General features: G+C 34.8%; 1 protein-coding gene across 2 annotated transcripts; it reads right to left on the bottom strand.

Annotated features, from left to right (window-relative positions):
- Nucleotides 1-5,576: 5,576 nt before the first annotated feature.
- LOC145614296 (FBD-associated F-box protein At5g60610-like) lies at nt 5,577-11,786 on the bottom strand. Of its 2 annotated transcripts, none has more exons than XM_081669324.1 (6): nt 11,660-11,786; nt 11,115-11,220; nt 10,099-10,992; nt 9,793-9,936; nt 8,474-8,823; nt 5,577-6,022 (listed from the first exon to the last, which is right to left on the bottom strand). In XM_081669324.1, the coding sequence occupies exons 2-5, from the start codon at nt 11,157-11,159 to the stop codon at nt 8,485-8,487; spliced, it is 1,422 nt and encodes a 473-aa protein (XP_081525450.1). In that variant the 5' UTR covers nt 11,160-11,220; nt 11,660-11,786; the 3' UTR covers nt 5,577-6,022; nt 8,474-8,484. The 2 variants fall into 2 exon arrangements, with proteins under 2 accessions (XP_081525450.1, XP_081525452.1); XM_081669326.1 differs by having other exon boundaries at nt 5,577-5,942.
- Nucleotides 11,787-12,370: the final 584 nt, after the last annotated feature.

Below are 12,370 nucleotides of genomic sequence, written 5' to 3'. Positions count from 1 at the left end.
TCCATTCAACGAAACGTACACACTAATTAATATTGCTTCCTTAAAAAAATGGCATCGATTCTTGAAGGCTTGAACCCATGACTACATTTATTCAATGTAAAGTTTTAATCATTACTCAGTCAATAAAAGTTGTGGCTATAATAATACATTCCATAATTTAATGATACAAGATATCGCTTATTAATGTTAGAACTTTAATGCCTATAATACACTTGAGTAACAAATTATATTGATAGCACATTTTTCATTTTTTTAGATCATACATTTTCTTAAAAACAAGTTACTCGAATCAGAAATGAAGCTGTAAATACTACTCCCTCCGTCCCAAAAAGAACGACCTATTTGGGTTAATTACGCGGGTATTAAGAAAGTTAAGTAAAAAGAAGTAAAAGTATATTGGAAAGATAAATTTACATGAGGTTTGTAAAAAAAAATAGAGAGAGAAAGTAATAAAATAACATGAAAAATCAAATTTTTATATGGGGAAATTAATTTTGCACAAATATCGTAATAAATTGGTGGGTGTTTAATGCAAATGGGTCATTCTTTTTGGGACAAAGTTTTGACTAAATGGGTCGTTCTTTTTGGGACGGAGGGAGTAGGAGACTAAAAAAAACATGATACAAATGTTGCACTTTTTTAGGTAACCAGATTTTTGTGAGGCCTGAACATTTCACCGAGCTACTACTACTTTAAAGTTAGTATAGTAGTAAAAAAAGAGGATTTAAAGAGAATAACTATTTATTGTCTTGGAATTGTTAAGGGTATTTATTTTTATTTATTTTTTTCCAAGCTATATATTTACTTTCTTATTCTTTTTTGTGCTTACTTAATAAAAAAAAATATACTCCTTCCGTCCCTAAATTACATTCCTCCTTTTTATTTTTGGTAAGTTTTTTAGTAAATCAACTCTCTTTTTCTGTTTTATATTTAATGCTTTCTCACTCATCCTTACCTAATCTCACTCATAATCCTTGTGCCAAATTACAATGAATATGATTGGTTAAAAATTTTAATTAGGAGCATGTGATTGGTCCTTTTTTTTTTTTTGCAAAGGATTGATGACTTGTCATGAGTAATAACTAATCTATCTTTGTACTTCCCATTGCATTATCTAATTATTGTTATTTGTCTTTGTTGACCCTTATGAGGTTTTGATGATGATACTAAGAATTGAGCAAACTTCCTTTTAATAAGGATTTTCTAGTGTTGTGATGTTGGCAGGTTCAGTAAGCGTAGAGGGCTGAAGTAGGAACTGGAACAAAGGAACTTTAGAAGATCCATGAGGACAAGTAAAGAACAGAAGAAGAGTTCCAGCAATGGAACTTCCCGAAGTTTCTCAACAGGAACTTCAAACGGGTTGTAACGACCTGGTTCTGGTGTAATGCTGGGGCAAGCCTCGATAATCAAGGATCAACACAAAGATCAAGATATCAACCGAAGAAGATGGACTTCATAACTTATAGTTGTATAAAAGATAAGTTTGTTTTCGTAGGATGATGTAAACATATAAATGACTGTTATGCCTGGAACTTATTAGAAATCAGATAAAGCTTGGCAAACTAACTAATTCGTAAAAGATAATTATGAGTTTTATAAAAAAAGTACTTAATTGATTTTATCTTATAAAATCTGGTTTAACTTGGTTTTATCTTTTTTATAAAATCTTATCTTTTAACAAAAACGAATTTGATAAAATTTGGTTTTTATAAAAACGAATTTAAATCTGTTTGGATTCGGTTTTAAAGAAGATAAGATCAGATTTGTGTTTGATCTATCTTGTTTGCGAAAACCCTAGTTTGAGAAGCTGAGGAACTCCTATAAATATAGAAGTATTTCAGCTTAGCAAAAAGAGAGTTTTAAGCGTGAAAACCACTTAGTGCTTAAGAGTAAGTTTGCCAAAGGTTTAAGCTTTATCATTTTGATTTCGGGTTTCATGTGTAGCTTTCCATTTATGTGTTAGAGTGTGTCTTTGAGTTGTAATTGGTTTTGGGGTGAGATTGTGAATTCTCTTAAATTCACACAAGTGTATGAGTTTGAATTCTCTAAAATTCGAGTGAAGACTGTGAGTGCACAGAGAGTGAAAGGTACCTGAGAAGTGTCTTGGGTCACCTAGGAAGTGTCCTGGGTAAGGGGAGAAAAAGGGTCCTGAGAAGTGTCTTAGGTCTGGTAGGAAGTGTCCTATCATAGAGTCAAGTGTCCGTGGTGGAACTTGCAAAGCAAAGGTCTGTGTAATAGGTTGTACTAGGAGAGTTGCCTATTATAGTGGAATTTGTTTATAAGTCCCAATAGGGCCGAGGTTTTACTTCCAGTTAGGCACTGGATGGTTTCCTCGTAAAACTTGCTGTGTGCTTTAAGTTTTCTTTACGTTTTTATTGTTTATTTCCGCTTAAGTTCCGTGATTGGAACCTACTACTATTCACCCCCCCTCTCGTAGTAGTTCATCTAAACTAACAGTCTTATTCTTCCCTCCTTAATTCCCGTGTAAATTTCCAAAGAGGAATGTAATTTAGGGACGGATGGAGTATTTATTTATTTATATACAGAAAACGTGATCAATTACAAAGTATTATTGGCGAAGGTCGCAAATTTTAAGATGCACCATGGTGCATCTAGATATAGGTGTACCACGCCTATACTTTTGAACATTTAGTAAAAACTCAGAACAATTGCAAATTTTGAACATGTAGTAAAAACATCTGAACATCGCAAATTTTGAACATTTAGTTAAAAAAATCTGAACAATCTCAATGCATCACGCCTATACTTTTGAACATTTAGTAAAAAAATCTGAACAATTGCGAATTTTAAACAATTAGTAAAAAAATCTGAACATTGCAAATTTTAAACATTTAGTAAAAAAATCTGAACCATCGCAATGCACCACGCAAATACTTTTGAACATTTAGTTAAAAAAAATATGAACTATAACAAATTTTGAACATTTATTAAAAAAAAATCTGAACAATTGCAAATTTTGAATTATTACGAGTCAGACAAATTTTGAAAAAAGTTCGTCTGATCGTAATAATTTAATAGTTTTGTAATATAAACTGAACATTTACTGTATACAAAATGAACATTTCTTTATAAAATATGAACATAAAAATTGCACATTTATGTTCAGTTTTTGTGACGTGTTCACAGTTTATTATATTAAATGTTCAATTTTTGTAAAACGTTCAATTTTTTTTACTAAATGTTCAAAAGTATAGGCGTGGTACACTTATTTCTAGGTGCACCATGGTACACATAATACTTATTGGGCTAAGGTAGTAAGCAAGCCCATATCTAACCTAGGCAGCCGGCTACATAGGGCCCACGAATTAAAGGCCCAGTTTTTGTTATTACTTTAAGCCACTTATGGAGTGATTTTTAAAAGGAAAAATTGAAAAGAATAATCCCACCTTTCGCCCATCTGCTCAAAATAATCCCACCTTTTCGAATTCTAGAAATAATCCCACCTTTTAACTCCATCTTCCCAAAATGAACCTTTTACCGATTTATGAAATTAGTAACCTGTTTTAGAAGGTGACTTGACACTTGTCACCTTCTAATTGGTCCTAATTTTAAATAATTAAAAAAACAATTAATAAAAAACTCCTAGCCCCACGACCACCCTCTTCATCGCCACCGTCACCACCATCACAACCCCCTGCCGCCACCTCTTTATCACCACCATCACAACCCCCTGATGCCGGAAAAGCTAGACCAACCGCCGGTAGAACAGCCGGACCAGCCACCCTCCTTGATTCCATCCCCTTCTCCGATTCTCTCCCCTTCTCCGTTCCCCCTTCCACTTCCCCTTCTCCGATTCCCTCCCCTTCTCCGTTCCCCCTTCCACTTCCCCTTCTCCGATTCCCTCCCATTCTCCGTTCCCCCTTCCACTTCCCCTTCTCCGATTCCCTCCCATTCTCCCTCCCCTTCTCCCTTTTTCTTCCACTTCCCCTTCCCCGATTCCCACCTCTTGTTGTGTGAAGTAATTCATCGTCGGGCCCATGGCAGGGTCGATCGAGTTCAAGATCTGGCCGGACATGGACATGGTTGCCGAGAAACTCCGATTCGAACGAAGTTTCTAATTCAGGTGGGTTTTGATTAGAAGATAAAGAGGGGAATTGGACATGGCAACCCCTTCTCTGACAATTTCGGGTGGGGATGAAACCTCGGAGCTTGACAAAACGGAATCAATGGCGGTTGAAATCTCGGGTTAGGTGGGCTTGGCTCAAGTGGCGGGGCGGCGCTGCATCTCAGGTGGGCGTGGATTAGGTGGCTAGGCTGGGCTTGGATTGTAGGTGTCCAGTTTGGTGGTGATGGTGGGAATTGGGAAAGTGGTTAGTTTAGTGGTGATGGTCATGGTGGTTGAATGAAGAGGGGGAGATGGAAAATGGTGGGGGATAGGCGATGCCAATGGTGGGTGGGCTAGGTTAGGGTGTTTGGGATTTTTTTTCTTTTTTTTTCTTTTTTCTTTGTTTTATTTATTAAAAAAAAAAAACAAAACAAAAAATTTACCTGTTTAAATGGTTGTAGGTAAAAAGGTTCATTTTGAGCAGATGGGGTGTTAAGGCGGGATTATTTCTGGAATTCGAAAATGTGGGATTATTTTAAGCAGATGGTTGAAAGGTGGGATTATTCTTTTTAATTTTTCCTTTTTAAAAATGTGGTTTGCTACATTTGATAAGTTATAATTGAATTGGAGGGAATCACGGTTCAAATCCCCATAAATTGTATTTTTAAAAATCATTTTCGTGCAACATCTTTTTTTGACAGGTTCTTCAGTATCTTAAAATAGGATTTTTTTTTTTTTTTTTTTTTAATATTTGTTTTTTTCTATATCAAAAAGGAAATGAAGTTCATGCTTTCCCTCCACTATTTAATTATAATCCCAATCTACAAAAAATCCGTAATTCAATATGTAGTTCTATTCATATTATAAAATAACTTAATCATCCTTAAAGAACAATAATCATTTTCCATTTTTCAGCTATTGTGTAATGTAGTTGCATCCCAAATTTTTGTTATCATAGTAAAAATGATGTAATAGATTATCAGTAAATTAGTGATCAATTTCATTTGTTGGAGATAATTGATCATAATATTGTTTTAGTTTTGGAAGATAAGACATTTGTATCTAATTAAATACATAGAGTTATTGTTTGTCATTTATAGGGTTTTTTAAAACTATATTAAGTACATAGTAGTATTTTCTTACTATTTAGGGCGGCTAACGCGCGCGATGCACGCCATAGCTAGCCATGTTCAAGGAGCTCATTCGATTTGACCTTAAGTCACAAATGTAATTGGTGACAGACCCATATATCAAAAATCCAAAACAAAATGGGGAACAATAAAACGAAATACAAAAAATAGCATAACCTGAACTTTTGCAACGACAATGGCTGATTCTACAAGAAGTATTGTCACAATAGCTATATAAACATCCAGATTGTAGCCAGCCAATGGCATCGAAACAGAGACCAAAAGTGACACAAAGTACCCAAGGTGCATATGGAGTATTCAATTATTCATAATCCAAGGGATGAAAAAATCCAAAGAAAATAATTCTAGAAGAAATCAAAAGAAAAAAGAAGAATCCTAATACATTATACTTTGTAAAAAATAATGGCTACCCAACTATTGTAGTTTTTTTTTAACACATAAACGACGATATATTGTAGTTGGGTATCCTAATACATTATAGTTATAGATTAAAGAAAGAAAAAAAAAACGCTGAACACGTGAAAACTAAATTACAAGGAAGAACTGAAGATCATAAGTTACAACATTACACGAGTTGAAGCAAACTCAAAATGAAAAATAAAAAATAAAAATAAAAAATCAAATAATTTATAACAAACTCGAAGATCACAACCAGACATGGTGGCCAACACCTCAATCCACGGCCATGAATTTGCATGATTAGTACACTTTCAAAATGGCAACATCTGATAAACCAGGCGCACAAAGGAATTAGGGGGAGCCTTATAGTTACACAGAAGGACATCAAGCACTAGTTTTAATCATCCTGAAACAGGAAGACATATAGGTCTAAAGTTTTGAATAAACAGAATTTAAGCAATGAGAAATAACATAAAAATGAAAAAACTAAGAAATAAAAGTGAGAAAGGTAGATTTAAATAAGAGACACGTAGTTGATGAATTCGAGATTTAAATGTATAAATGGACTGATTATTTGAGGGCTAATAGGCAGATCAACATGGGAGGAACCCATGTTAGGGTGTGGTACGTATCCTCTTTCAAAGTTTCTTTTGCTAGAAATTTCATAAGTTGAAACACACGCTATATCTTGACTTTTACAGTAGTGTACTCACAGCAGTAATGGAATGCATCATAGTTTAACTTGCAATAATATGATGATGCTTAGAAATATTTTTCTGTAATGCTCAAGAAGATGCAATTCCATAACTCCATCAGTAGTTCGGTAGTTTGTATCTACTAATTTCAGTTAGCAATTGCAAACATATTATTATTATTGTTTATTTGTTCATACATGTTTGGGTTCATAGGGTATTGTTCAGACTTATATAAACATGTTTGGAATCATAGGGTATTGTTCAGACTTTTATAAACAAGACATAAAGAAACATAAGGCATGAATACAAAACTATTTCCACTGTTTGGCGAGGAAATGTTTTCTAAGGACAGAGCAAGTTAACTGAAATCTGCAATGCCAGTGATAGAGATGGTGAAGACCGGAGGGTGGAGACAAATCTTGGTTATGGCCGGCCGGCAGCCCCATCCCCCCTAAGTTTTTATGAGTTGTTGGTTAATGGTTAATAGTATGATGTCTAATAAATGCATGTAAAAAGTTGTGGCATAGTGGCTAGTGTTGTTTTGAGCAAAAGGGTGGAGGATCCCCCCTCCCCACCCCCCCCCCCCCACCCAACACACACACACACACACACACACACACACACAACTTTTTGGCCCAAGATCAGTCACCGGTGAAGACAAAGTGTAGATGACTAGATGAGGGCTCATCTAAGAAGCCAAACAAGAAAAAGATGACAAACCTTTACAGTGTGTTTGGATAACATTAGAGGAAGGAAAAGAAGAGGAGGGGAGGGAAAGGGAGAGGAGAGAAGAATGGTGTGTTTTCCTTCCAAATCTCTCCATTGTTGGAGGGATCATTTTCCTACAATTTAATCCCTCTATTTCTCTCTCCTCCGATTCCCTTACTTACTCATTTGTTATCCAAATGAAAGATATCACATCTCTCCATTTCCCTCCCCTTCTTTTCCTTCCATTTCCTTCTATCCAAACACACCGTTAGCCACTCTTCAAGCCTCCTTGCCGAGTATCATATCACTATGAATCAATCCCCAAAGTATCATATCATTATGAATCACCCTCCAGTGAATTCTTCAATCTTCCCCGAGCCCTCATGATCCCAACATTTAGCCACTCTACAAGCCTCCTTGCCGGAACCTCACTTGATCCTATATATATAGGGAAGGCTCTCATGAGAACCCCTCAGCTCTTTGATGTGAAAATTCTTTCATATGCGGTTCCAAATCTTTACTCGCATGTTATCAATCTTAAATGAGTTAAATCATATGTTTAAAATTATTACTCACTTGTTATAAAACTTAAAGTAATTGTTCTAAATTTTAACTTATATGTGCTAGATTTCATATTGCGTTCTAAATTATTACTCGTATGATCCAAACATTTACTCACATGTTCTAAATTTTACTCATATGTTATGAAATTTGGTTCTTAATACATATAATTTAAATCAAGTGTTCTTAATACATATAAATGCAACATTAAAATTATTTGGTGATATTTACGTAATTACTGCCATGTCACTAAAAACATAATATATTTTAAAAAGACAATTAACGAACATATGGTTGCATGAGAATAAAATCATTTCAATTTTCTACTCCTTTCGTTTCCTTTTTATTTGTCCTATTTGGAATCTTGGAATATTCAAATGCATATAGAATCTGATACTTTAATGTTACTTATAATCTTCAAAACATAGTCATGTGGGATATTATTTAACCCTTCTCGAGTTTTTGTTTCCAAATTTGTAATTTTTATAATTTTTTGTAATATGTAACTTGAGATATATTAATTACAATGTAACATTGACAAATATTAGGGAAAAAAGTAAAAATTGTAGATCATTTACTTCTACGAAAGCAAAAGCACTAAAAAAAATACCCCCCGCAGGCAGCTCTAGTTTTAAATCCACTATTCATTTCTTCTCCTAAACTATATCCCTACATGATTACATCCTCTTATGGCAAGCTCATTCTCATTATAGGCTGATCACTAAAGCCAATAAAGTCCAAGACTACATTTTTATTTTTCACAAAGGTTCAAAGGATGGGCAGACCAAAAAGACAATTGACGGATGCAAAATTTTTGAAGCAACATGTAAGAATCATCATACTAATCAAACATCAAATTTTCAAACACAAGATCTGAATAGAATGGTACTCACCAAGCAAAGATCTAAAAATAAGGACGTGTTGAAATTCGACAGCAATGGTTTGCGGGTTGGCCAAATTTGAATGCAACTTCTTGAGGAAGTGTCTTTATGAATTCCAAAACACAATCTTTTGCATACTCGTTGGTAGGGTCTTGATATATGCTGACTCGTGGAAGGGTAAATGTTACATCTTTCAGCTTGACGGAATTCTCAACCACATAGGTAGCAAACTCAATGTCAATCGGCAGTCCAAGAAAACCAAAGTGCTCCAAGGTCTTCAAGTTTTTCAGGGGACGTCCTTTGTGTTTGACTATATTCCTTTGTGGTACATTAAACTTAGAGCTCCAAGGATACCTTGAGAACTGCAACATGAAAAAAAAACAAGATCAGAATAAAATACTAACGGCCTGTATGGTAATTGGCTTCCCCATAGAGAAAAAAAAAAAATACAAGCCTAAGAGTGAGTCCCCCAATGGAGATTTGGATGTTTTCCTTGTAAAATTGCACTTAAGTTCATCTCATTACCAATATTTCTAAACACTACCAATCAGGCCGTACAAGATTATGTTGGACTGTCAATTGGCAGACCCAGAAAACCAAAGTCTACCATTCATTCTTTAATGTTCTTGACAATTTTCTATTTGCACAAAAAATTAAAGGAAAGGGAAAACGAGTGAAAAGGCAGGGGTTGTCAGTAAGCATGTGTGGCCAAAATACAGGTCATTTGTAGAGGGTAAGAGCATACACGATGGGAATAAATTTGGTTCCCCAAATTGAGGTGGCTCCCCAAATCTATAAACAACTCATATGTGAATTGAAGTGTTGTTCAACATTAACTAACGGATGCAACCAACCTATTAGACTATTCATGAGATATACCTAAAGGTGAATAAAAGAAGAGGATAATGGGTTTGGCTAATCAAAGATGGATACAACAATAAGTTCGTCCATAAAGGAGATTTTTAAATAGGACATGCTAACAACGCAAGTTAAGCTCAAGCTCAACTGCTCAAGTCTACACAACTGCCTGCAGTCTGGTCAGTTATGATGGTTACTAGTTATCAGTCACTGTCAAAGGAGATTCTCTCTCCATTCTGTATTGTACACGAATATACTCTCAAATAATGTTTATAGTTTTTAGAACCTTGAGTTTAAAATGCATTTTGTGATGGGACTTTGTTATATTATCCAGGACAAGACTTTGTTATATTATTCAGGACAAGACTTTGTAATGAAATGAGACTTTTTTAGCACTTAGGGAGTAGGTATAATATAAAGTCAATCAACAGCATATCACATTTGTATAGGAGGGTGTGTACAGGGAGATCTACCTTCAAAGTGAGCTTCTCAAGGACCGGAGATTCGTCGATCAAGTAAGCCCACCCAAGTAAGCTTTCATCACCCTTTGCTTGGACATGGAGTTCTAAATGCTTAAGGTTTGACATGACTGGTGATTTAAATATCCCTGTATTCCACTGCATAACACGATGATAGTTGAATATGAATATGTTAACAAAAAGATAAAAATAAAAAATAAAAAATAAGAAACAGGCAAGTACATATATAGGTGGGAATGAAATTTATTCACAATGGGAATAAGAGTTATTCGCAAAGGCGGCATAAATATCATGTCGTACCTGGACAGGGTAGGAAGTAGCCAAGCGCAAATGCAAACTCAAATACTCCAAGTTGGAAAAATATTGTGAAAGGGATCTATAAGCATAGGCCACAACCTCTCCACTATAATCTCCATTTCCGATTGATAACTTAGAAAGCAATGAACCTCTAATATTCAGTGCTATAGGCCGCCCATGCAGAGTGAATGACACAAGTTTTGGGGCCGTAATGTCAATGCATGACAAATAATAACAACATGATAACTCTAGATGTTTGAGTTGTAAGGATGTTTGAGGCATGTTTATATGATTCAAACCGTTTGCCCCATTAACAATGCACAAATTCTCCAGGGCATGGCAAGAAAGCAGAATGCCCTCTATGTCTTTGTCAGTTACATTGACATATTTGAGACACAAAGATGTTAGGGAAGCCAAATTACGATGCAAACCAAGAGACAACAAATGACATTCAAGGGGCCAAGTGTAGCAATTTATCAACGAATAAGCTCTCCCAACTTGTGGTGTGAAGTCCAATTCAAGCCTTTTGACATGTTTTTCGATAGCAAAGGTGAGCCACCTATCGATATCAGACTCATAACTTACATCCAGGTCGAAAACCACCCTTAGCTCATCTATAGCAAGGCCAAGATGAGACTCCAAAACATTGTTCACCATCGTCACAAAATTCACCCTTTCTTGGGGAAGTAACAGATGATTTCGTGCAACCGAATGCACTATAGGGTAATCATCTTTAAAGATTAAGATGGGAAAACATCGCCACATGTAATTCCATCCGTGGGAAAGAACACTAGTTTGTGCAGCTTCCTTGATTGTGAAGAGGGACATGATCAACATTAGAATATCATGCGGCAATTGACTCAATCGATCATTATCAGTGCCTTTTGCTTCATGAGGCTAAGCTTATTATAATCATGACATACAGTGCAAACAAAACACAAATCAGAATCACACATTTCGTACGTCGCAGTTTGATATAAGTAATATTAGTGCATGGTAAGGAAACAAATATTATGCACCTGATGATTGCAAGATTTGAGTGCAGGCCATGTCCGTTTCTCCATAATTAAACAAGACAAAGACAAACAAAGCTTCACAGTAACCAAACCTAAGCTTAACTCAGCTCTGCAAGGTTCAACAGCACCAATTAACTATTAAATAAATATTGTAGTACTCAAAATACAGTTACAGAAAAGCTTGACTGTTAATTCAGAGGAAATTAACAATTAACAAGTCAAATTGAACACTATGATTATAAAACTATATAAAAACATCAAATTGCTCGAAAAAATCAGAGGAATTAGTAAAGATAAAAACTTTAATAGCAAATTAGATTTTTAAGGCGCATAATTCAAGGGTTCTGCAACAAATTAGCAACCAAATTTGATTCAGTCATCAAATTAGGTTCACAATCTTCTTCTCTAGCAATATAATTGCAAGTTATGATCTTTCATAGCCTTAGTAATTCGAATCAATAATTTAAACGAAACCCAAATTTACTATACTGACAATTAAATTAGATCAACGATAAACCCTGAAATTGAAATTCAAAGAAACAACTTACCTCGGAAGCTGCGTCAATGGAGTGCGCTTTAATGGAGATCGTTGAGTGCGCTGCAGTCGGAAACTGGGGAGGACAGTTTGTTTTTTTAGGGAAGGTGCAAGAGAGTGGCAAAACCCTACAACAGCAATTAGAAGTTACTCCCGCAAACAAATAACCCTTTAAAAAGTTGTTTAAAAAAATCAATCAATCAATATATCAATCAATCAATATACCTATACCGAAGGCGAAACCAGAAATGACACTTGTCATAACCTGGTTAAAAATATTCCCTCCAAAAGGTTTTTTTTTTCAAAGCTTCTTAGAGAAGTATTTAATCTAATACTTACTTTACAATAATATTTCTTTTCTATTTGGCAAGTATATTTATTTTTACACATTCAACAAATATTTATATATTTATTTATTTATGACGGGAACAAAGTCATATAATACAATAATGTAATATCATCTATAACTTTGTAATGTAATCCATGGTTATTTTTATTAGTCGTGCATGCATTTCTTCCTCTGTTTTCTTTAAAGATTCAAAAAAATTGTAATTATAGAACTTTCATCCTGTTTTGCAATTTGATATTATTTTTTATAGTAAAATAATTATATTAAACTAATGATAAATATTGAAATTACCGTGCATGGCACGGGATCTAACCTAGTACCCTTAAAAAGCGAGTAAGGGTCTATTTTGTTCACCTTAATTTCAGTTCCAGCTCA

This window comes from Chenopodium album, chromosome 25, assembly GCF_948465745.1.
Source record: "Chenopodium album chromosome 25, dcCheAlbu1.1, whole genome shotgun sequence".
NCBI classification, from domain to species: domain Eukaryota; kingdom Viridiplantae; phylum Streptophyta; class Magnoliopsida; order Caryophyllales; family Amaranthaceae; genus Chenopodium; species Chenopodium album.
This window is presented reverse-complemented; position numbering and strand designations above follow the sequence as displayed.